The following is a 26403-nucleotide window of genomic DNA, read 5'->3' as shown; positions in this document are numbered from 1 at the left end:
AGATATGGATGGCTAGATGTACCAGGCCGGTATGGATCAGTATCACAAATGGATCAGATAAGCACAAACAAAGCATTTTCCTCAGAAGGATAATTATACAGTCATATAATACTTCCTCCTCCTCTGCATCCTCTTACACATTGCTGCAGCAATGACTGATTCCTCATGAGCAGGACTTTCCTTCTGCCACTTCAAATTGGCTTGAATGTCAACAGACGGAAGAAAGACAATTCAGCATACTAAAGGTCAGCTCAATCAAGCACGTTTAACTCTTCAGTGAAACGCACAAAGCCTATTCTTTGTGTACTGGAGATGGTAATTTAGTGGTGGGGGTCTGCCCTCCTGTGGTCAGCACAGCAACTCTCAAGGTGTCTCAGAGGTACAATGAATTTTCTTGTTCAGTTTCCTGTCCTAGTACACTGGCAATTATCTCTGGAGACAAAGACCCTTTGGTTGCATTTAGTTTAAAATGTTGTTTTGCGTTATTCAGATTGTCAGCACATTTTGACATGTCACAGGAAGAAAAGCACTGGTGTAAATGATACAGTAAATGATAGCTGAATCCCATTAAGCTGCTTCACGGCCCTGGTATTGTGAATACATAATGGCATCGCGCCCTGAGAATCCTTTGGAAAAAAATAAACAAGTAGCTGGGAGTCATAAAGCCAGTCAATGTGAGGGAGAGGTGAAATGAAAATAAATCATAAAGAAAAGCAGATATAATATATCAATAACGCTTGCCTGAGCTGGTGAAAGCTGCAGGTGGATTCAATATGGATATTCCACCGGTCACAGCTGCTCCACCTTCCGGGCGCGATGCCTCCAGACAGCTTGTGAAGCAGCTGTCCGCTCTGCTCCGTTAAAAAGCCACTAGTATGGTCTATCACTGACGGAGCCACGTGTGTTGCACAGAGAAGCTTGAGCCTGGCAATTTAACTAACTAACTGTGTGAAATATAGACACAAAATAATTATGAAATTGAATGGTATTAACTTTGTCTGTACAGTTCTGGCACAGTTCATGCAGTCAATCATTTTTTCAGTAGAAAAAGATGAATGAATGGTTGTGGACATGATACAAAATATGATCCCACCCCAACTGTTTTGTAGATTTACAGTGAACTAGTTATTCCGTTGTAATGTTTCCCTTTCTGTCAGGGTCTGTGTCTCTGTCCCTAACACATAAACACAAACGCACACATACAAACACAAAGTATGAGGGCCCCCAAAGAAAAGCCTGCCTTGGGCCCCCTGTTGTTCAGAGCCGGGCCTGCTCACTATCACACTGTCATGACTTGCTGCTTGCATGCTTTTCCAAGTTGAAATGTCTGCTTTAAAAAGGGCCAACAGAATGTTGCAGTAGCATAAACATGTAGCCAGGATGGTACATCAAATCTACTGGGAACCTCTTAAGACTGATGGAAATAGTCGCAAGACAAGTAATGAGAAGATGATTACGTTGTCATGTAAATAGATACAGAGATAAACAAGGAGACAAAATGAAACTGAACGGTTGATGACAGAAAACAGAATACATGTCTGATGTATTTCAAATTATGTTTTGCATTTACTACACAGTGTATTGTTTGGCACCCCAAATGTCTGACTTCTATAATGCAAATTCAAAATTCTCATCAGACGTGCAAGCTGGATGGGATCGTTAAGAGTCAGTAAAATAAAATAAAAATAGTCGTTTCAGTCCTTGATTATGATTGGCTGAGCCGCGCTTGAAGCCGTTGTAAAATACGCTATAAACACACAGCTGTGACCACATTACATCAGTATTACTGCGCCAAAACAAATTGTTACACAATGTCAGATGTTGCTGTGAATTTTGATTTACTGTGTGGGTTAAGTGCGGATGAGTTATTGGTGGAAAGAGATGGACAGGGTAGAGGAGAAGGATAGAAAGGAAAGAAAGGAGAAGCTGAATGAGAGAGAACTCGAAGAGCCGGAAAAGTCAGAAAAAGAAGCTGTTCGTTGTCCGTTTGCCTAGAAAGATCTGGATCTTGATTTAACACAATCACCAAAATGTAGCTGAACAGTGTGAACCTCATGGGTTTCAACAGTTATGTTGGCCGACATGCTGAGATTGAATGGCGAGAGAAGATGCTGGAGCAATATCCCTGCTTTTGGCACTGTGCAAACACAATGCACCTGTCCAGACTCAAACAGCCCTGCCCCAGCAAGGAGTGTTCACATATTTGAATAATACTTCAACAACTATCCAGATGAATGTTACTAACACCCCAATATTTCCACTCCATCTGTGTGTTGCTAAATGTTGCAGAAGAACTACATTGATTGGAGGAAAAATGATTATTTGTAATCAATAAATAACTTCGCTTTTTGTTGCTGTATTTTTATTTCCTGAAGCCATGGCAGGTATACGTAGTAACGTTTTTTGTTTTTTAAGCAATAAGCCGCTTGAGGCCATGATTTACAGTGAATTGATAACAGCTAAGGGGCGTTGTTAGGCACGACACGAAGCATCCTCTCATCTTATTGCTTAATTTTACAATGAAACTATAGAGCTGCTTATCACCAAATTCAATATTGCAAAATATCAATAATATACAAAAACAGTATTTTCAGTTGTGTAAATAGAGCATGGAGGTTTATTCTTCAGTACTATTATGTAATAAAACAATCCAGACTCAAACATTCACTTCCTGTATTTCTGATTCAGCAGTGGGCCATCATGCGTCCTATAGGTGTGGATTTTGGTACAGAACAAAAGGATTTGGAGAGCCCACAGCTGTTTCCTTTTTAGTCAAGTATATCAGTCTGAGCTGCCCCCCGGGAATTCATTTATTCTGTAATTCTCTTAGTTGTTTCATTGCTGCCTGAGGAATTAAGGTCCTATGACAGAAAAGGCACAGCAATAGAGTAACAAGTGAAGACAATGTGCAGGAGTTGGTTCACTGATGCTACCAGCTGAAATTGCATTGGCTCTTCAAATTTCTATCAAAATACTCACTTCACTCAGACGAGTAACAGAAATGTTGGCTTGTAAGCGGTGATTTAAAATAAATAATAAAAAGAGGCCCATAATATGGATAATAGATTTCCTGCAGTTGAAAGGGAAGCTTGGATAATTTGGTTCATTGTGAACACTGCCGAAGCATGAAACCACACACAGAGGAGCATGCAAGAGCTGCTCTTTCAACTACGGCCAACATGTGTCCACAGAGTTCGGTCTTTCCCTCGGCACTCTACAGTATTTTCTACCCAAATCATGTTTCTGCCCACCTACTGCTGTTGTTGAAACAAAGCCGTTGATTGTTTTGATTTGTAGATTTGTAGGTTGATTGTTTATTGCTGATCCGATCCAAATTCTGATAGGTCACATTTAACAAACTTTCCATTATGTAATAACCACCAACACCATGTGGAAGTATTTTGATGATCTGATGGCTGACCTGAAACGTTTACATGCAAATGTTTTCATTTTTTAAACAACACACATTCTGAATGAACACTTTAGGCTTGGTTTTAATTCAACTGTGTGAAGTCAATTAATCAAATGAAATTATTAACTAGCAAAAGCATTTCCTGCTGAAAATGCGTTGGAATGCTGAAAACTGAAATTAATCGCAAAAACATTGCTGAAAATAGATATCCAATTCAAAAACAAATTGCAAAAAGCTTAATAATTCAAAGAGTTTAAAGATTACAAATATGAAGTCATATCACACCTCTCCTGAAAGAGCTGAACATTTTGATATTTGAACAGTTTCTGTGGCTTAAAAGAATTCATCAGTGGTGATATTTGTAGTAGTATAAGTTGTAGTAGAAGTATTATTAGTAGAAGTATTAGTAGCATTAGAATAAGTACTAGTAGTAGTGATATTTGTAGTAGTAGTAGAAGTTGTAGTTGTAGTAGAAGTATTAGAAGTATTATTAGTAGAAGTATTAGTAGCATTAGAATAAGTACTAGTAGTAGTGATATTTGTAGTAGTAGTAGAAGTTGTAGTTGTAGTAGAAGTATTATTAGTAGTAGAAGTATTAGTAATTAGAAGACGTAGTAGAAGACGTAGTATCAGCAGTCATAGTAATAGCTGTCGTATTGGTTGTAGTATTTAACATCACAGTAGTAGTAGTAGTAGTAATAGTAATGGCAGTAGAAGCTGTAGCAGTAGTAGTAGTACTAGTAGCAGTCGTACTAATAGCTGTAGTAGTATTACTACTTTTAGTAGCATGAATAGCAGTAGTAGTAGTAGCAGTTGCCGTATAAGTAATAGTAGCAGTAGTAGTAATACTATATTAGCAGCAGCAGTAGTAGTTGTCGCAGTATTAGTAAGAGCATTCATTTTTTTAACAAAAAAGCCTAATTTTTAGCTTGTTTAAATACAGTTAATCCATGGGGCTTTTATTTTGAAAGGGTGGTGCTGGGTGGGGGGGGGGAGAGGAGACATAATCATAATGTCTGACACACATAAACAGAGGTTATTAAATGCCTGGCTTCATCACAAGCATTTCAATTAGAATTCACTCTTTGGGGCTTTTATTTTGAAATGGGGTGTGTGTGTGTGTGTGGGGGGGGGGGGGTCCTCTAAAAGTCTCTAAGACTTGAATGACTGTATGAGAGAGAGAGACAGACAGGGAGAGAGAGAAGAAAGAATTAGTGAGAAAGAAGAAATAATTAGTGAGAAAGCGAGTGAGCGAGAGAGACTCTGATATCTCTGGCAAACTTTCTCATTTGGAGATTGTCCGATGTTTTATCTTTTACAGCTTACATGACTGTTGTCCTGCTCTGCCATGTCTTTCATCACCTCTCCCTCTTGTGTCGCGGTGTGTGTAAATGTCACTCGAATCAGGAAACTTATCAGAATACTCATATCTGATTGGCCGAGCCGCAACACGTAACAGCTGCAACAAATCATGTGTGTGCGGCTTTTATTTTAAAATGGGGTGGGTGTGTGTGTGTGTGTGGGGGGGGGGGTCCTCTAAAAGTCTCCAAGACCTGAAATGACTGTATGAGAGAGAGAGAGAGAGAGAGAGAGAGAGAGAGAGAGAGAGAGAGAGCGAGAGAGAGCGAGAGGGAGAGAGAGAGAGGGAGAGAGCGAGAGAGGGGGAGAGAGAGAGAGCGACAGGGACAGGGATAGAGAGAGAGAGAGGAGTGCATGTGTGTCTGTGAGTCTGTGTTTATCAACATCACTAATTGTCTCAATCGCGACCACCTGTGTGACTGAAGCCATTTCATGGATATAAAACAGGGAAACACCTCTCAAACAAATCCTCAAAACTCCCATAACCGTAGCTCCTATTGCTCCGATATTAATAAGTGCGAGGAAGGCTGAGTTGAAGAACAGATCCTATAAAAATTGTGTCTGTAGTGTAAAAAATGTGGCTTAATTGGCGATCTAGAAATGGGGTACCGTGTTCTGTGGAAGATGTTTTTGAAGCAAAATTTAACATTGGTCTCTATGGAGCAGAAAGTTGGTTTTCCTCTCAATTAACAGCTTCTGTGTCAAATGTGGAAATCTGTAATCCACAGTAATTTTTCTACGACAAGGACACTATTAGCTACTCCTACATCCAGAAATTAATTTCCAGAATAATAATAATAATCCAGAAAATGTTGGAATGCTAAACAGCATTCCAACAATTAAGGTAATTAAAGGGGTAAATTAGTTCTATGATTGTTGGTGGAGGAGGCAGATGCTGAAAGATCACCAGCAGGTTAAGCAGCACAGAGGTCTCCATCTCTGGCATGTACACTCACCAGCTGTATTCTTATTAGTATGAAGTGCAGAGTTTAACACCACTTGAAGCTCGACTAATCATTACTTTTTTGATGTAAGCTGAAATGAAATGACTATGTGATGTGAAAGAAGTTTCACGCAGTGATGAACCCACAAAGAATTGTCACCCACCTCAGCAGCTCTACTTGGCTTTTCAAAGATTTTAGCTCATTGTTTTGGTTTAACTACCGCAAATTTAAGGTACAGTTAAGTCTCACCTTTAGAAGGCTTAATACCCAGAAAGTTTTAGCTGTTGATGTCCAAAACAGAGTAATGAGGAGAGAGAATAGTAAACTCATTAATGTGGTGACCAGAAAAACAGCTCCAAACAGAATGTTGCAATGTGTGAATAGACAATTGCTAACATATTAGCTGCAACAACTTGTGACCCCATAATATGTCCGGACTGTGTGTGTCTGTCAGCATTGTTGTGGACTTACTGTCCCCCAAAGTGGCCAAAATAATTAAATACATTTATTCACTAAAGTGTACAAAGCAAAATGAGAGGGGGGATTTTCATTCCAGGATAGAAATAAATATTACAGCCACAACTTTGGCTTGGAAGATATTCATGAGGATTTGGAAATAACAACACATCATGACATCATTATTAGTCGTAGATGTCAACTAAATACAAAGTCCTGTCAATGTACATGATAAAAACTGAACAGCTTGGCTTGGCCACTAAACATCACTAAGTAGTGATGATGATAAACAAATGATGGTTCGTTTGGGCACTTCCAATGTTCCTTCAGCTAATCGAGTAAGGTCTTAAAAAAAGACACGTTTGAAATGTATCTGTTGCTAAGAATTAAAAAATATGACTTGTCTTAAATGCCATATAATGCATTAAAAGACAAAACACAGAAGAAAAGATCTGGCTACAGTAAAGAGCTACCGTACAACAATAAAATATATTTGAACTAAAACTGTCTTTGTAATAGTGTTGCATACAATGAAAACACAAGACGACTGTTGATCCAACGGTTCAAGTCAACTTGGGGGGGTTTTATTGCTTAATAAACACAGCTAATAGATCATGTTTGAAAACAAGGTTGGGGAGAATATAATAGAACAATAACACATTTATCAATTTGACAGATCCCTGCACACATCCAAAGGATCTTGAAGTAATCAAAAAAACACAATGTCTTGATTAATATTAAACCAGATATTGCAGTATCAAAATGCAAATCATGCTGACCAATATGACTCACGGCTTGTATCCCAGAGGTTTCCATTTCTTCATAAAGTCCTGTCATAGCTGGACTTTGATGCCTCGTCACAAACTGACTTCTTGGCTTCAGAAATGAGAAATATATTCCGTGTGGCCCTTTCTGTTTCATTTGTGGAACTTTAGACCCAATATTTAGAGAAACATAATATTAAATTAGCCTGTTTGTCATAGTTACCAATTCCCAGAATCCTGTCTTCAGATGGGTGAAAATAGTTGTTTGGGTTTATCCAAAGATGTTCTTTTTCCTTGTCGCATGAAGGCCTGCTAGAGGAATTATTTTTCTTTGCCGAGGTCATTTTGAGGATAATGAGTTAGGGGGAATTAATAAAGCAGCAACAGGTCTTCTTTAGCTTTTGACAATGTGAACCAAACACCAGAGAGCATAGGCAACCTGTGAAATCAGTAATGGCCCCAAAAACTGGCTCGCATTACTAACTTTAGACGAAAGTGTCCACTTAAGAAGCTAGATCCTAATAAAGAAATATAAATGTACTGATCAGGAAAACTCGGATAATCTATAGTGCGATATGTTTGGATGAATAGATAGAGAGATACTTTATTCATCCCCAGGGGGAAATTTGTAAAAAAGGTATTGAATAGGTAATGGCTTCACAGTGTACACCAGATGCAGCTGAAAATTCCATTAGGAAACGAATGGTCTCCAATCGTCTGACTCAAAATATCCTGGAGTGAGTTTTCGCTCAGGTTGCAACACTCGTGGTCACAGAAAACCAAGGAAGAAGTCTGTGGTTTAGGTGAGAAGAGGCTTTGGCGGAGGTCACTTAATTACTCGAGCTGTATGTCATCGAAACCAAAATGAGAGGTTCACCTCATTGAAGATCTCTTGTTATTTTATACTCGAGGTGCATAAGTGTCCTGAAAAAGGAGAGATTAAGTCATTTAAAACCACACAAACCCCCATAGGACACCGTTTGATTGACAATCAGGTGGGTGTTAAAGCACTTGTTGGGAGACTATCCACGTGCTGCGATAGAAAACCAGGCCCGTCCCAGACACTCTTTTTGCAGAGTGGCGTGAGCAGCAGTTTCACAACTGCAGTTCAAATCTACACTGCACCATCTATTGGCAACAAAAGCAACAGCAGCAGCAGTTTAGACTTGCAGATGTTAAGATGCACCATCTGCAGTGAAGGAGATCAATGTCTGAAACTGGATTCCTTTATCAGCAGAAAAGTTTAAATAATTGTCATCCTGTGTGTATTGTGGTAGGGGCCAGATACCAAAAAAAATGAGCTCTATGGATTGACTCATTTCTGCATTTAGTTCAAAATATTAGAGATGAAAACTGATATTTATATCATTTACATTTCCTCCATCTGAGGTCTATTGGTGGAGTCGTTATCTCAGCACAGGTGACTCTCTCCAGGGACTTAAAAAAAGAGAGAATACACTAAATTTGTTGAAGAAGAGGACTCAAACAGTGAGCAGAAGTTCTGTGCGATGGTTGGATTAGACCCATGACAGTTGTTTTTGTAGTGTGGATGGCCTTAATTACTGCAGATGTAACATTAGAGCCTCTGGTGCACAGCTTTCTGTCTGTTTCTTCGGTGCAGTTCGATACATCCGGAGGTGGGTAGACATTTTCTTTCAAGAGGACAATAAAATAAAGCACATGGCACTGGCATCACAGGGCCCAGACTGAGATCCTGACAGTGGGCCAGAAGACTGGAGAGCTGGGACTGAGCACCATCTAAATAAAGAGCAAAGAGCTGGAGAACCCAATCTGTTTTTGTTGGGCTTTGTAGTACAACATCCCCGTTTCATCTCCTGCTCATTAAAATGCCCGGGACTAGACAAAGTGGAAACCAATGATGCTCGCTCAAGTCCAAAACTGATGTCTTTTAGACTCATAACCTCAAAACCAAAGCACAATTGAGCTAATGTGCCTCCGGCGAAAGGACACAGTTGATGAATTCAAGCAGAAACACAGTTGTATTGAATAACTTCACTTTGTCGTGTATACTTTAGCGGTGAAAAAAACAAACAAAAAACCCTGATTGTCATGGGACAGATTCTTATGACAGACATTAAAAGTATATATACTTTTCAAATCCCTTTATTGAACATCTTCAAAGCATTGACTTCCATTCCTTGCCCTTCTGTTTTCTCAACTACATCATTTTCATCACTGCAGATGATTGCCAAGTAAACACTGCGCTATTTCAAGCAGCTCTGTTATTTCATTTGATTCCACTGTTGCTCATGGTTTGGGCTTTGCAGACTCCCTTGCCGGCAACTTCAAAGGCAGCTCCCTTGTAGGTTGCGACACACTGGCCGTCCGTGCGTAGGTCTGGCTGAACCTGCTCCCACACCTTCTTCTTGGGGTTCAGCTCTTTGTCTGGTTCACCTGCAGTCAATAAGTCAGTTTCAATGCATTAGAAACTCCTCAGTTCTCTGCTCATCCATCACACTTGCAGGATTTCTGTATCCAGGACTGTACCGAATCTGAAATACTGTTTTGATGTATTGATAGATGACATAACCTGGCTTCATGGCTTTTTAATATTCAGCGTACACTGAAACAATCTGTGTTATAAGCTGAAGCAAATACACACTGTGAGCAAATTACCATGATTCATCAGGCTAATTCTAACTTCATACATCCCATGTGAATTGTAAATAGTTGTATTTGTTCCATAAGATTGTCAGCTTTTTAAAAGTGCAGTTTGTTCTCAGCCATAATTCAAAACATCGAAACCAAACTTCTCAGAATCAAAGCATACATCCAGGGAAAACAATTAAATGAGGTCTCACTTCACAAGGACTTTGTTTTTGATGTTGCCTTGAGAAGAATCAGAACCGGCACTGGTTCTTCTGTCTGGTGTCAACGTTTTCCTCTCTACGCAACCATCTCACGGTGTGAGGACACAAATGTGTTTCATTTCCCAATGCTGCCATTTACGACCAAAGAGTGGCAACAATCAGTTTTGATCAGAAGCGTGAAAGAGAGGTTTTGATGAGCAGCTTGCGCACATTCTTAAGTTCAAGCAGAGGTACTGGGCCCCATTAGTTGGGGAAATGCGGGCAATTACAACCATGTACCCACACCAGCAGTGGATCGGCTGTAATGTAATCTGTACCATGGCTCTGTGGTTGGAGAGAAGAGAGGAAGGTAGGAGGGGGAAAAAAAACAACCTTTCACCTATTTCCTTTATATGTACTTTAGGAAACAGCCTCAGCTGTATGTTTTTTAACAAACAAAAACGCAAAATCATGACAAATTAACCAATATCATCATTGCACTATCCTCCACTGCTGTTCTCTGGTGAAGATTTCAGAGGATTGGACTCTTTTTAATTCAGTATCCATACAAATGATTCCAGCCACAGAGATGCCTTGTGAATCAAACAGCTTTTAGAGTGTCTGGGACATGTGTTCTGCATGGATGAAAGCCTCAAGTGATGCATCTGGAATGTGGGTTCTTGGACCACAGATCCACCTTCATCATATCCTCCTCTTCGATTTTTTTGTTTGGTTCTTTTTCTCAAAACAATACGAGAATAACAAAACAAATCCTCTTCTCATCACTAATATTCAGCTTTGTTAACTTCAATAATAAATGTGAGTTTTCAAAACTAGAGAGACTTAAATCAAAATCACACTGGCCTGTTGGTGGCAGTGTTTGGTTTTAGGCCACATTCATGAATGGTTGTGTTTGTATTAATTCCCAGGAGGGACTTAAACTCTTGTACGGTCTAGTTGATGTGTAAATTAATAAGGAATAGGGTTTACATTAGTTAACAAGACAGTTACTGTAAGACACTTCTCTCTCCGACTGACTTAAAGAAAAAAAGAGGAGGTTACATTCCTAGCAATGACCGTTGATTAGTCTGTCAAATCAGCAGTCACAGGCCATTTAGCCACCAACAAACAGAACTGAGTCCTTTAATGAGAGCTTTCAGTGGGGTCTGAGAGCACATCATGGCTGGTGTTGTTTCTGGCAGTGAGAAGCATAAACGACACCCTCCCATTTCCTACAGTCAGAGGCATTTCGTGGAAACTAGGCTGGGAAATTCTTTCAGTGGGCTTAATTTCAATCATCCACAGTCACTCAGCGATGGGGGGGGGGGAAAGCAAAATCTGCTTTTGAGGGTACAGTAATCGGGTGCTGGTACCTGGGAAGCCCTGGAAAGTAACTCTGTCCCCTGGTGCTGCTCCACTTGGAGGATCGAGAATCTCGACCTGGTCTGGTGAGCTGGCACACATGACCATAGCCTGGGACACCACTCCTCTCATCTTGGCTGGCTTCAAGTTACACATCAGGATCGCCATGCGGTTCTGCATCTGCACGGGGGACAGAAGATTAAATGCATTTTTACAGCACATATATCCTTGACAATAGAGAATAAAAACAAATAATACCTGATTTACTTAAAAAAACAAAAACACCTTCAACTGGTGTGACTGAGGATTCCATAATCCAATATAAACAATAACGCCACTCTAATCTCCTTATTCAAAATTGCTTTGTCCGAGGATTATGGTTTGTTTGCCTCATTTCATAAATCAAAAGTGAATAGCAAACAGGAAAACCTTTAACTCTAGTCCGGGGAGCTCTTTGACTTACCAAAATTGAAAAGAAGACCGGAGGCTTTTGGTTGTACTTTGAATTTTTCATGTCAAATCAGGGACAGAATGTGAATGTTCTGAATTTGCAAAACAAACAGTTTGACTTGAGCTATATTTTATGTGGAGCATAGCCACTTCATTATGCTATGATTAGCCTCTCTCATACTTTTATTGAACTTGTATAAATACTACAGTTAACAAGTAAAGAGTTGATTTAAGACTGTTGGTAATGGACTGTTGCAGAAGTTTGACAACCATAAATTTGTTTGCTCCGGGAGCAAAACATAAATGTGAAGCAAAATAAACACCGATATTCAATGGGGATCCTGAAACACGCACAGGAAATGTTGACTTTCTAAGCAGAACCGTCAGCACTTAAGAAGTCACTTTAAATGGACCAATAAATCCTTACTATGACCCTAGAGAGCCACTAATGCATACAAATGTATACAGCACTGATTGTCTGTGTGTAGTGGAAACAACTCTGAAATAGAGTCTCTGCAGGGATTCATAAAGGTAGTACGGAAATAGAATTTGTATTGAAGTCTACATTTTCCTCACTCATAAGCAGACATTGTAGAAGGTCGGCAGATGTTGATTTTGACATCTACAGGCTTGCGACCTGGAGCCTGATGAGACTTTCAAAAACAAGCTAAATCAGTGAATGTGTGTGAATCTCTTCACATAATCTCTGAGGTGGCCAGTTCATCATAAGACAAAGTTCCCTGACCCAACCCTGGTGATTACACTGCATTTTAACATCTCATGATATTGCAGAAACGTCTTTATTCCACTCTGCAAATTGCACTTAGCTAGCTGTATATAATAAACTAGCAACAGAGTATATGAGTTGTACTGTACCTGGTCCAGAGGTATGTGTTTGACCAGCCCGCTGACCACTGTCCTAGGAGAAGCCTCTCCCACATCCACCTGCTCCACATATAGACTGTCGGCATCAGGGTGCTTCTCGACTGTGATTATACGTCCAACACGCAGGTCCAGGCGAGACACGTCCACCTTGGCGTCCTCTTGGCTGGGGGCTGCGGGCTTCTTCTCAGCTTTCTCCCCTCCTGGCATACAAGAAAGGCCAACACTGTTATACTGCACACTTTTTATATCATTTAAGTATGTTTGTGTCATTTCAATGAAAGCGTGTTGGAGCAATGTGGTTGGGTGGAATGGAAGTTGGGTTAGCACAGACAGTAGCTATCCATCATGTGTTGAGGTTTGCTGCATGACAAGAGGCATCTGTGAGAGTTTTCATGCTATTATCTCTACAATGTGCATGATATTATCGAAGATGTTTGTTTAAAAGCACTGACAATATTTCAGCCAACTGGTGTGGTTCCAAGGGAAATGATAAAAAAACAAATCATCGTTGAAGCAATGCTGGGCATCTGTCTGGAATCCGTTTTAATTTCCTCCCATAAATGACAAAAAAGAAACACCAATGACAGGCCTGAGGGTTGCACTTCTTTCCACTTCTTCCCAGAAACGCGGGGCACAAACCTTGACTAAATGAGTGTACCAATACGCACTTTTGGGCGAGTGCTTTGTGATCCAATGACATAGCAGAATAGCAGATGCTTCCTGCCGAGAGACAGAGTACCTTTCACTGGCCTGGTTTGCTTACACGTTCATTCCAGTGGATTGCACTGATCAAATGACCACACGGTCTTTAATCATTCCTCCGAGCCGACACCAGCTCTGAGGAATATGAATTCCAACCCCTGCCTTTGATATTCAACATTTCTCCTCTGTGTAATCAATGCTCTGCTGCAATGACAGCACAGCGACGTGAAACACATGGGTTTGTGTAGACTAACAAGCAATGACTGTTTGAATTAGGTGAGAACACGGTTCCATTAATGCCTGAGGTAACAGATTTGAACATGTACAACACCTTATAAAGAACTCTCCTCAACAGCGCCCGAACATCTGGATGTAACAACAATCAATTTGTAAGTGTCTTGACGCTCGTTTCTTTCCCTTTCTAAATTATAACCTCACAAACACATCCAGTGCTAATCATTCTCTGTCTGTGACCGACAGTCCTTCTGATGATGATGATGATGATGATGACGATGATTCCAGATAGCTTATTGCTAAAAGTGAAATAGATATTTGAGTGATTTATTGCAATGGAATTTTCTTGTTTTGTATTCTAAACTTATAAATGTAAAACAGTTTAATGCCATTATATTTGACACATCGGGATACTTTGGTTTTATGATGGGTCTTTGAATGGCACACACCCACAAAACATTAAATCATTTAAAAATTGGATTCAATCACTGGTGACATTAGACGAGGACACCTCTTCACAGACGAAGCTTAGAAACCATAAAAGTCCAAAACAAATGCAGCTTTACTAAAAGTCTTCCTACTGAGGCCCAGAGATCGTGGATCCATTTAGAGGCTGATTTCGCCGTCATACATTCACGATCATCGGAAATTCAAGTGGAAAAACATTGACTTGGCCAATTGACTATTTGCATCTATCCAAATGTTGATAGAAAAAAAAAAGGATCCTAAAACAAAACCTTAAAGGTAGAATAAGTAGGGCTTCTCGGTTGCACTTCATAAATCCAACATATGAAGGTAAAAGCCAACCCCAGATCCACTCTCGTTTATATATATTTGCATTTTGCAGCACTGTGTCCAGCTTTTTCTGAGCTCCTCTTGCATGCGTGATTACAATCTGGCACCTGGTTATCCAGAACACAGCACAGAAGATACAGCTAGAGGGCAGATACAGACGCTGCCACACACTTCTAGGGGTCATGAGGAAAATCCAAAGCATTCTGCCTTTAAGTTCTAGATAATAATAATAATAATGTTGATGAATATATTCTGCAGTTTATGACTTTAGTCCTTTCTGCTGAAAATGAAAGAGATGAAAAACTGAAATAAATGATACAAATGTTGCTATATGACATATCTAAATAGATTTAGTCACATTTTATTGGATGTGAAAACGTCAAGGGGATTCATCATAAAACCCTGAAATGTGGCTTCATTTTGTTCTCCAGCTGTTACCTTTTTTCTCTGGCTTCTTCTTTTTACTCTCATCTTTGGGAGGGGAGCTCTGGACGGCAGCAGCAGGGGAAGCAGAGGGTGCTGGAGGGGTGGGCTTCGAAATGCACTCAACACTGTTGTCAGTCGATGGCACGGCCACTGCCCGCACTACAGGAGGGGGAAACAGGCAAACGGTCAGTAGAAAAGCATGATTAAACAGCGGATCATAGTTGCTATCTGAAAGACTTTTTCTCGGCTCGTAGTGTCCAAAATGTTGTGTGAAAGTATGACAAGACATGAGCATAGCAGTTCTGAGGTGAAAAAAGATCATTTACATTACAAATACAGAAGGTGCACTACTTCGTACGCACAGAGCTGGTTGCATCAACATGGTACAACGAAATGATACAGAGGTAGACTTATTTACACACCCAGTGGGAGGACTGCTCTCCTGATGCAAACAGTTTAGAAGGGAAAATGACAGTGTGCAAGTTGATGGAAACAAGGAAATGGAGCTGTAAAGCAGGGAACAATGTCCGACAATAACTCCCCAGGGAAAAAAAAAAATAACCCCTCATTTAAGGCGCCTGATGTTTGAATTCCTACAAAATTCCAGTGCCTGTGTCTGACAAACATCGGTCTGCAGGCACACCACCGTCGCCATAATGCTTTTAATTACCTTAATTCTATGTTAGGACCTGAGCTCAGGATCTTTCCGGTTTACCTTGGAATTACGCGCAAGAACCTCTTACACTCATTCCCCTTAAGTTTGCTGTGGGGTTATAGGGTTTGCACTATCATATCACGTTATTGTAGTGTTCTGACCCTGACCTAGCGTCTGGCTGGTGAACACAATGAAGCATTTAGCAGCTAAAGAGACCGGTATTTAAATCAGGAGTTGGTGAAGACCAAAACTGAAGAAAAAAGCGAATATTAGTCTTAAATTTGTCACATGGCCAGAAACCCATTACCAAATGAATGCCTTTGTTGCTCCATGTATGCTGGATGTGTTCATAGAAAACTATGTGCAATCATGTTTGCCATGACGAGGCGCTAATATGACAACCAAAGTGGACCCAAAAAAAGTATTGCAGCCATAACTTATGTGGGTTTGAACAATGCTCGTCTTCAACTCAACTAAAATGAAATTGTTTACAGTTTTTATTCCTTTGCTGCAGATATGTTTTTCTCAAGGCACTATTATATTCATATTCAGTAGTTTTTGCCATCTCAATGCTTTCAAAACGTTCTTATTCATCCATGTTTTAAGCCATTGAATGCCACCTTAAAGCCATTGAAGAGAAACCCCCCAAAAATAAACATCAGAATTAGAAGCATAGTCTTTGGTCCATTGGAACGCATTCCTTCTACGTTCCAACAATAACATACTGGGTCTTTTTGAATAAGGTTAAATTGCTTATTTCTTCCAGCCCTCCGTCTTTCTGGAAAACATTAAATGTGTGTGAATGATCTGAGCCGTTTGCCCTTGAATGTCAGCGTACGTCAGACGCACATAGCTGGCAGACATGTTGTCCCCATCACTGTAATGGAGATTCTCGAAGCACTATGGCTGCTTATAATAAAAATGAAAATAAATAAAAAGATCCAGTTATAATGGGCTTATAATGCAAAAGATGTCATCATTCATAGTAAACCAAACAATGCTATGATGAGCAACAACTGACATCAAATGTTCTTAATGTCACAGAACCGCTTCTATAACTAGATATGAAGGAGAACAACATCAAGGTCTTTAAAAGACAAACATTTAATCCGTGATGGAAGATTTTTCTGGGAACCAAACCCAACATACCTCCCCTCTTCTTCTCTTTTTCCAGCAGCTGTTTTTTCAGTTCCTCGATGTCATTCTTCAGTTTGGCATTCTCCACCATCAGCTTCTTCTCTTCCCTGACACTGGCCTGGACGACTGCAGCAAAGGCAAAGTCTTGTGAGCTCTCAGCATTGGAATGAAATTTCACTATCCCAACAGGACATCGTCAGAACTGCTGAACTAGTACAAATACAATATCGACTGAACAATAGTGACGATTAAAAGTCTATATTGTGTCTCTTTTGGAGTTAAAGAAACCACAGAATTGTCTGTGAATCCAGTTTTTGGATTACAGTAAAACACCCTGTCCTTACTCCTTTAGAATAAGACGTAACTCTACATAAAACATGTTTAAAAATTAACTTATAAAGTAATTAATTTGTGTATGGAATATATTTGGCTCATTTGACCACCTTTTTATGAGTCAAGCTTACGAATACCACGTGGGGCCTCAGGTATCATAAAACTGCTCGTAGTCCGACAGGGATTTCACTCTTTAAATCATGAGACTGTGAATAATGCACGTAAGCAGTTCTTCAGCCCAAAAGTATGTCACTCCTACAGCCAATACAGAAATGAATTATGTACTACATCTGAACACTTTCTGCACAGAAACATAGACACATTTGGAAACACAACTTCATCATTTATAAAAGTGTACTATAAAGATATAAAGATATAAAGATATATATATATATATATATATATATATAAAGATATATATATAAAGATATATATATATCTTTATATATATATATATATATATATATATATATATATATATATATATATATATATATATATATATATCTTTATATATATATATATATATATAGATATATATATAAATAAATAAATAAATATATATATATATAAATAAATATATATATAAATAAATATATATATAAATAAATAAATATATATATATATAAATATATATATATATAAATAAATAAATAAATAAATATATATATATATATAAAGATATATACATATATATACATACATATATATATATATATATACATATACACACACATACATACAAACATACACTTTTTGTAAGACTGTCGGCTCGTAATCAGCTGACAGAATGTTCTATGTATAAGCAATTTAGTGTGCGGTTGTGTAAGTTGAAGTGCGTCTCTTACTGGCTTTCTCCTTCAGCAGCTGGACTTGTTGTTTGAGGTACTCGATGATCTGGTCAGCCTCGGACGCTCGCTGCTCCAGCCTCAACAAAGGATTGTGACTTGACATCTTGAACAAGGAGCGAGCTAAAAACCTAACAGACAAAAAAACACATTCAGCGATCTTAATACTACAAAAAGCTAGATATTAGAGCCGGACAATATATTGAACTGTTTACATTCGCAATACAACGTGTAGGGGCAAATTCTGCAATAGTATCTTTCCTTTTGTTTTAAATGGAGGCAAGTGTTCATGCACCAAGCTAACAAGTTCTTAGAAAGTTACCCTATTCCATGAAATTTTAAGTTTACTCAAGTGACACATTGTAAAAAGAGACGGTATTCTAAAGTGCTATACAGAACATCTCCAAAGATACATGTTTGGAGTTACGAGGTTTGCATTCCAGTACAACGTAACCACAAACTACAGCTCTAAACTGACCACTGAGTAAAGTCAACTTCTCTCAGACAGTGGCAACAGAAACATGTCATTTCTGCAACGGTGGTATGGGGTTGCAGGGTTGTTTCTCTCCCTCTTGTTTCTCTCTCTTGTTTCTCTCTCTTGTTTCTCTCCCTCTTGTTTCTCCCTCGTTTCTCTCTCTATTTCCATCAAGATTCTATAGGACTGCATTACATTTCCCATTTTGTTTAACATATAATATAATGTACCGGCGCTTCATTAGTAAACACTGTATTCCAAAAGCAAAAATTCAGATATGTTTGAAAATGTCTGACAATAATCATAATCTGACATGTTTTCCATGTGCAGTCCCAGTAGGTACAAACAATGTCTCAATAGATGTTTAATGTTCGCTATATTTTGGCTGGTTTCCCCAAAACCTGGACTAAATCGGCCCTTTGTCCACAATGCATGCTGACAGATAACCAGAAGAACATACGTTGCGTCTTATCAAAATGAGAAAACAAATCAGTACATCTTGTTTCCAGATTCATTTAATTTGAAGGTTTGTTGCAGCATTTTAGTGAATGAAAACCTCACAACAGCCTGAACAAGTTCCAGGTCGACTTGGTCAACCCAAATTATTGGATGAATTCCTGTCTGTCTTCCATAGTAACAAGTGTAAAGAAGTCAAATTCAGATAGTTTATCCTTAAACTACACTTAGCATCAACATCATATGCATTCAGTGTTGGACATGAAGTTTAGAAGGGTTCAGCCAGTTTTGGGCGACTCAACCAAAACACAACTGGACACCAGTTTGGGTTTTGGGATAATGTCCCTTTATCACGTTGAGCTTGGCAAATTACTTATTTAATTTCTTTTAAAACAGGAAACGAAGGATTTTTACAAGGATGAGGCATGAAAAGGGAAGAAAACTTCTTACACATATTACAGGGAGGCGCTGCAAAACAACAGCTGGCCCGAGATGAAAACAAAATGTTGGGGGATGAGGAAATTAGAAACACAAAAGAGCTGGAGTTGATAAAATCAAGGATCAAAGCGTTGCTTTTTGAGAAACCGAATTGATTTAAACAGGACCAGTGGTGGAGTAATGACAAGAGCCACAAAAAGGCTGATCTCATTTGGATAACCCCTGAAAATGAGTCCTGGGGCCGAGGTCTGTACTGCAGCATGAAGACAAAGTTCAATCCAGCTTTGGATTTCAAATGGAAGTAGCCAAAAGTGTTAAGAACGTTAAAGTTATGTGGGCTTTCAGCAGACTCCAGGATGCCGTTTACCTGTCTTCACCGTATGGAAATCAAAATCTTTATGACTCATCTCCTGTTTTGCAACTGTACAAATCCAGCAGGTTAACTGCGCCTGGTACTCAACTGGAGAGGCGTTTGCCTTATCAAGCTACTAAAAATAGGCATGGCTGACTTGTTTGCTTAGTCAACAGTTCTCCCCGCTAATATCTTATGTCTACATCCATTATCAAATTAAAATATCAAAGATAATACTGCATAGCGATACACAGACTAAACAGGTGGGTAAATCTGTTACATTTAACCACCAGCTTTCTCTGGTATGGTGGTGAGCAGACCCACCAGGATACAAGTGTTTGCTCTTTTCATGCTTCATCCCCACAGTGAAAATAAACTATGAGGATACTTCCCCCACCTGTCTGCCAACCAGACCAATGTAAATGAAAAGAGAGAACAGTATGCCAGCACCACCTGAAGGCATTAGAGGGACCTACACGTCTTAACTTAAAAGACGAGGTTTAGTCTTTAGCACCAGATGCAGCCTTGCAAAAATAAAAGTACCGGTACACACAACAGAGAGAGAGTGCAAAAAACGCACTAATTTTTCTGCACTGTACTTCTGCTCTGGTTTATGCTCTTAGATGCTTGTTAAAAAAGGAGATGCACTTATGACATCTGGTGACTCGTAGTTCTCTTGAATACCGATGTTGAATACACTTATTGTAAGTCACTTTGGATGAAAGCATCTGCTAAATGACTGCAATGTAATAATTGAGATACCGTGTCAGAGTTTGACAATGCAGAATTCAATTTGATTACAAATGTAACATGCTGGCAACTAAGTTACATGCATATGAAATTGGTTAATAAATTACATGAGGTTAATAACTTACAGAAATATAAACCAAAAAACACCAATTACTGTGTATGTCTGCATAGAAATCATGAAAACAGTTGGAAACACAACAGCAGAAATAGTGAGACTCTAATGATCTGATAATGTATCAGTTCTATAAAAACATTGATTAAATGTTCAGAGTATAAAATGTCATTATACTGTCGAGTGCCCATTGTGCTGAAAGGATGTTAAATAAAAAACGACATAAAAATACTTTTCATTTACACATAAAAATCATGCAGCTTACAGTACGTTTGTATAATGGTTTCTACTATTATTTGCTCCTGAAATATGAGGATTTACTTCATTTATTCTGTTTTATATACCAAATTTATATACCAAATTTTATATACCAAATTAGTGTTTTGGGTTGAACAGTATTTTGACAAAACCGGTCGAATCAGTAGATGATGAAAACGATTGTTGGCTGCAGCCCACTTACTAATCACTAACTAGTTACTTAGTTATAGTCTCTGGTTAGTCAGAAAATAAAAAAAGACAAAAGCATCGACTCTCTTGCAGATACAGCAATCAAACTACAATAATTTAATGTTGGGGAAGTTAATGTTGATCACAACATTAAAATGCATTGTGATATGTAGAGGATGGATTGCTCAACAACGTGTATTAGTGTTGTCAGTTAGCTTTTACTCGGTTCAGCTCACACAGAACTATGTAGCTGGGACAAGGACAATCAAATTGACTTTGGGCTAACTCTCATGTAGCTAGCACTGGCATCCCGCTATCTATGCGGTTGGTTAGAAGTTATTGACAACGTAAGATCGGTTAGTTGTAAAAAAATAAATAAACAGGTTTTTGGAACTTACATGGACTCTGAACCGCAACCCCAGCACGTTTCAGGGAGAGGTGGGGGCTTGACAGCTGCTAGAACTGGCTCCTGCTACAGCTAGCTAGCTGACAGTCAGGCAGCCAGCGTCTGAGGCCCCGGATGTTAGATCTCAGCAGCATCCGGATGTAAAACAGGGCGGTAGAGTTTCCGAGATATCTTCTATAGATCGGATACCGTCGCAACATGTAAGCAGGCAACGGATAATGCCTGTGTGTAACAACTACGATGAAAAACCAACTCTTCAAAAAATACGGAAAAGATAATTCATAAACAACCTTGTTGAGTTTGATTTAAGTTCCATACTTATTATGTTTCTATTTTCTTTCTTCCGTGGACTACTTTGTCGCAGAACAATGACGTAAATGGTCACGTACACTCAGCTGTTCCCATCACGTTGCAGAAACAGGAAACGATATTCATTTCAAATATTTTAAAACTAATTAGAGTTAATTCCGACGACATGGCCATACAGCTTTACCATTAAGCGTAAGTAGACTCGTTTTTCTTATTTCATGCACATTATATTATTGTTTTCCTTTGTTTGTTGTTAACAATATTATCATAACATATCTAAACTCGCACGATGGGTTTATCTGCAGCATCACTGTGTACATTGTGCCGTTTGTTTCTGAAGTTAATCTACAGCTTAACCCTCAGCTCATTTAAATCAAGATTGAAGACTTTTCTGTTTGCTGCTGCCTTTAATTGAACCACATTCTATTAATATATTAATCAATTTCCTGCATTTCTGCATTTCACTACTGTATTTTATTTCTTACACTGTTCTTAATTGCTGTTAAATCTCCTTTTCTTTTGCCTTATGTTTTGATGCTTTTAATGGTTTTAAAAGGACTGCACAATATATCGCCATTTCCTCCGGGACCGAGTTCGTGCAAGGCGTACACTATAAAACGCAGATCGGCAGAGATCTTTTCCTGACGTGGTTTGTGTGCGAGTAATTGCAGAATTGCGGCAGTGTATGGTTGATTGCGTGCAGCGTAATGTCTCAGGGAGACATCAATTATTGTTTCAATGTATGTTTTAAATCTCCTTTACTTTTTACTACTGAATTTTATTTCTTACACTGTTTCTTTAATTGTTTTTTTATCTCCTTTTCTTTTGCCTTATGTTTTGATGCTTTTAATGGTTTTATGTGAAGCACTTTGAATACCTTGTTGTTGAAATGTGCTATACAAATAAACTTGCCTTGCCTTGCCTTACAGCTGTATGCTGTGAATGTATTACTTACATGTATTACTCACTAGTACTTGCACTGACAGTGTCAACCTGTCACTTCCTCTAATGGTGGTCTTTGCCTCAGCCAGCGTGAAGATAAACATGTGACATTAAGCAGTTAACATTTCATTCATGTTTTTAACCCCCTGGCTAATGCTATGACATAAATGAGAACATGATGGTGATGATGAAAATGTTCTGCTTATTCATACATGTATATTATCACATGTATTCATCAATCACGTTGAAGTCTCTCTCCCATCATCAGTGCTTCAAGCCAGTGGCAAGGTGAGGCCCCTTAAAGACGCCCAGCTGGGGGCCTTCACCTTCTTTGCCTCAGCTCTCCCTCATGATGTCTGTGGGAGCAATGGCCTCCCTCTCACTCCCAACTCCATCAAAATCCTGGGACGTTTCCAGGTCCTCAAAACCATCACTCACCCCAGACTCTGCCAGTATGTGGACATGTCCAGAGGGAAACACAGTACGACTCTTCTTACTTTATTGCATTTCATTTCATTATATATTCTGCCCTTTATGTGTACTCTCACTGTTTCCAAAACATTCCCGGGATTTTATTTGCGCAAACAAAGTAGAACCTGGGTATTTATTAACTTTCCAAGCTGGTGGTTTCATCCTCTTGTTCTGTGTGGAATACATGTTTGCTGTGATTAAAACGTAAGTCTGTTGTTAATTCATTATATATAGCTTTGTATTTACAAGTGGTAAACAAAATGATATAGTGTAGGACTGCAAGTTTAGCCGATGTAGATTTCCCCATAGGGTACGTCGTCTTCTCCTCATTCATCACAGCGGAAGGTCCATTAGCGCTCTGGAACTCTTCAACTGTTGGCACTGAGCTATGTGCATGTCTGTTGTTCAGGGTCAACGTTTCACTTGAATCTGTTTGCTGTTAGTCAAATCATAAAAAAAAGTAATTGACCGTAACATTGATGCATAATGGCCCATTGCTTTATAGAAACCAGCTTTTGGGGCATAGCTTCCTGGTTTAGAAACTGTAACGGATCGTTGGACTTTTATCCCAATCCAAAGGCCTTTGTGTTCTACCAAGTGTCTCTGTGTAATATCCTTTTGCAGATTGAAAAGAGGAATGATGGCACATGTCTCTCAATAACATCTGGATGAATAAATGTAACTGTCAAACAGCTATGCGTATTCTTACGAACACCTGAATATACATCACTTAATGACAGAAATGTGGGCAGTAGCATCACTTTTCATCGAATATTTTTTGTTCGATAATGTTATGTATTCATTTATAATATGGAGTTGACATTATTAAAACCTAATAACTCACACAGCTGACAAATGAATGAAGAACTATGACGGGATGTTTCTACATTGAGCTGTTGAATCAGTAATTCATTTTAATATTTGATCTTAGAGGGAATGCTGGATATCCATATTATTCAGAGGCTGAAAAAGTAATGTGTCTTATCTGCTCCAGAGGTGATCGCTCAGGGCTCCTTCCACCCCAGTGACTCTTTCCATGATGAAGCTCCTCTGCCTTCAGGACCTAAAGCTGATGTCCAGCTGTATGGATCATTTGCCACATCAATTCTAATGCTGTGAATCAATTACAGGGTAGACGACTGCTGCAGAATATTGATATTAGTGAGAGATTGAAATTCATCCTAACCTTGGGTAAGTAAAAAGGACATAATTAATCAAAGTACTGAGCAATATGCTCTTTAATTTAATTAGGCTTACTTTGTGATATTGTTTGTCATTCTCAGGTTGCATAGACGACATTGTCACTGTCCTTGCTGAGGAACATGGTTGCCTGGATGCCATCAAGGTGAAGTCAAAATCATTGTCTGCCTAGATCTGAGCCAATAATAAAGACATTTTAATGGTGTTTTTTAAAGAAAGAGCTTTTAGACGGAATTAGGTCGCATTATTGACATTACAATATGATATAAAGCAATATCTTATCTTTTATGTTTTCACTCAGTAATAATACAAAGTTCTTTGCCTAATAAAAATGTCACAATTAAAATGTCCTAATTGAGAGTTTTCCTGATTTAGATCAGGAAATATGTGATAAAGTGAGCCTAAGAATCTGACGGAGCATTTGTCGATAACTTTACTTGACTTAACAATTACTGGAAATACAGATTTTATATTTTCCATTAAATTAGAATTACACATTTAAAGCTTTTTTATTTGAATGTATTCAATCAGACATCAAGTCCCACTTTAAGTTTTGTGTAAGCACTACCAAATCTTTCTTGACTTTTTCGTGAGATTATCAGAAGTTTGAATGGGACTTGTGTGTACTGTGTGTACTGTGTGTATTGTGTGTGTACTGGAGCTAATACGCTTGTTTTTTTACAGGAGCTGCCTGAAAATGTCCTGGAGTTATTAAGGAAATGCTTGACATTTCTTCCATCCAAAAGGTAAATGCAGTGTGATGTATTTGTTGTTGTTGTTGTAGGACACGGACTATTTAGTTTCCTAAAACACTTACTCATGTAAGTTGTGAAATACTTGCTGCATGTACGTCAGAAAGGATTCCAGCATGCTGAAACCAACAGGTGACATGATACCAAAGTAAACAGATGCAAGTCTTACAACTTTTATGACGTTATATTACTAAATGTTTGATATAATAAATGATCATTTCTCAAATTACAACTGTTTGTGGATATTGTTCCGTCATCACCATGTTGTCGTTGTCTGTGTCTTCCAGGCCGACCCCTGCAGACCTGCTGGGAGACCCCGTGTTTAGTGGCGTCTTTATTCTTGCTCCTACTTCTTATTTCCCCAAATTGCACTTATTTTAATTTGCTCCATTCTAAATTCTGTGAAACATACTATTTGTAAAGCAATCTGAAAATAAGCTAATTACAAACTCCATGTAAAACACACTGGTGACGTTTTTTGTGGATATGGATACATTGTTACACCTCAGTTTCACGTACGGTCCTGTGGTTCATTTAAATAAAGTGACTCCACAAAGACAAGAGCTCCACAATAAACATCATGTTGACAGCATGATATTATAGACTCATCTGGGCTCTTTTATTTTGGAAGAAATGTCCTTAGATTTACTTTGTTTGTTTTATATGTTGTAGGCCAGATTTAAATTACATATTTTAAATGTATATTTAAGTTTTGTCGTTGTTAGACGATGATGAAGACTACCTATCGGAGCGGGCCATAGATGAGGTGTACCATCTGGTGGGTTTTGTTTTACCCTCTGTTGCACCCCCCAACCCCCTCCTCCTTTGTTTGTGTTATTCTTTATTGTACTACACATGCCCGGACACTAGATGGTGCTCATGTCACATCTTGTAAATTCCCTTCCTTGCCCTCAGTTACAACCAAGTGACAGCAAATTTGTATTATAAACTGTTTTCTTCCCATCATTTCAGGTTTGGATTCACTGTGTGCCCCATTCCTCTACTTCAACTTTAATAATGAAGGTAATGAATAATAAAGGAGTTATTTCTACTTTTCTTTTTTGGCTTCTTTTCATATTTATCTTGTCCTTTTTACAGCCCTGGCATATGCCTGCATGTCTGCCTTCATCCCCAAGTACTTGTACAACTTTTTCCTGAAGGACAACTCTCATGTCATTCAAGGTGAGATATACTAGAACAGTGATTTTCAACCTTTTCTGAGCCGAGGCATATTTATTTACATTAAAAAGATCCCGCGGCACACCAACAACCAAAAGCGTTACAAAATGACACCTTTTAGCATAATACAGTGTAATGTTCCACTTACAGAGTCGGAGACAGGGTCCTTTCAATAGGTTTATTCATCACAACCGTCACTCTTATTTCCGAGTCTCTAGCGAACATTAGTCGTCGAACTACTACAGTGTGTTACACAACAACAACTCTTCTTCCGGTTCCGGTCTAACCCCACAATCACTAGCTCCCGACGCAGAACCGGCAAACCCACTTTACAGGGTCGCTACAACAGCATAGCTACATGCCAGGGGTGTCAAACTCATTCCCAGGGAGGACCAACATAATAAATTGTGACTACGTTGAGGGCCAAATAGTCACCATTTAATAAACAGGATAGAAGGGATATTGGACAAAGTGCAAAACGAATACATGTTTAGGTAGGCGACATTATTTTATGCATACGTGTCAGAGCCAGATGTTTGGCA

General features: G+C 38.8%; 2 protein-coding genes across 2 annotated transcripts; one reads left to right on the top strand and one right to left on the bottom strand.

Annotated features, from left to right (window-relative positions):
• Positions 1-9027: 9027 nt before the first annotated feature.
• On the bottom strand, positions 9028-21136 carry aimp1a (aminoacyl tRNA synthetase complex interacting multifunctional protein 1a). The gene is made up of 7 exons (XM_079278506.1): positions 21001-21136; positions 17573-17703; positions 16404-16517; positions 14612-14758; positions 12434-12642; positions 11119-11287; positions 9028-9350 (listed from the first exon to the last, which is right to left on the bottom strand). Coding segments are annotated over exons 1-7 (939 nt in total). The 5' UTR covers positions 21003-21136; the 3' UTR covers positions 9028-9183.
• Positions 21137-21410: 274 nt separating this feature from the next.
• Positions 21411-25094, top strand: LOC306784254 (TBC domain-containing protein kinase-like protein). The gene is made up of 6 exons (XM_079278143.1): positions 21411-21509; positions 22528-22740; positions 23861-23921; positions 24014-24075; positions 24615-24676; positions 24970-25094. Exons 2-6 carry the CDS (start codon positions 22609-22611, stop codon positions 25061-25063), a joined length of 411 nt encoding a protein of 136 aa, XP_079134269.1. The 5' UTR covers positions 21411-21509; positions 22528-22608; the 3' UTR covers positions 25064-25094.
• Positions 25095-26403: the final 1309 nt, after the last annotated feature.

This window comes from Melanostigma gelatinosum, assembly GCF_949748355.1.
Source record: "Melanostigma gelatinosum genome assembly, chromosome: 11".
NCBI lineage: Eukaryota > Metazoa > Chordata > Actinopteri > Perciformes > Zoarcidae > Melanostigma > Melanostigma gelatinosum.
The sequence above is the reverse complement of the archived record's forward strand: the minus strand, read 5'-3'. Positions and strand labels throughout refer to the sequence as shown.

Coding starts and splice junctions, on each gene's coding strand:
- aimp1a (XM_079278506.1), bottom strand. Junction 16,518..17,572: donor GCTGCTGAAGGAGAAAGCCA/GTAAGAGACGCA, acceptor CCTTTGCTGCAG/TCGTCCAGGCCAGTGTCAGG. Junction 11,288..12,433: donor AACACATACCTCTGGACCAG/GTACAGTACAAC, acceptor TCCCCCGTGCAG/ATGCAGAACCGCATGGCGAT.
- LOC306784254 (XM_079278143.1), top strand. CDS start 22,609: ATGATGTCTGTGGGAGCAATGGCCTCCCTCTCACTCCCAACTCCATCA. Junction 24,076..24,614: donor GTTGCCTGGATGCCATCAAG/GTGAAGTCAAAA, acceptor GTTTTTTTACAG/GAGCTGCCTGAAAATGTCCT. Junction 24,677..24,969: donor ACATTTCTTCCATCCAAAAG/GTAAATGCAGTG, acceptor TGTGTCTTCCAG/GCCGACCCCTGCAGACCTGC.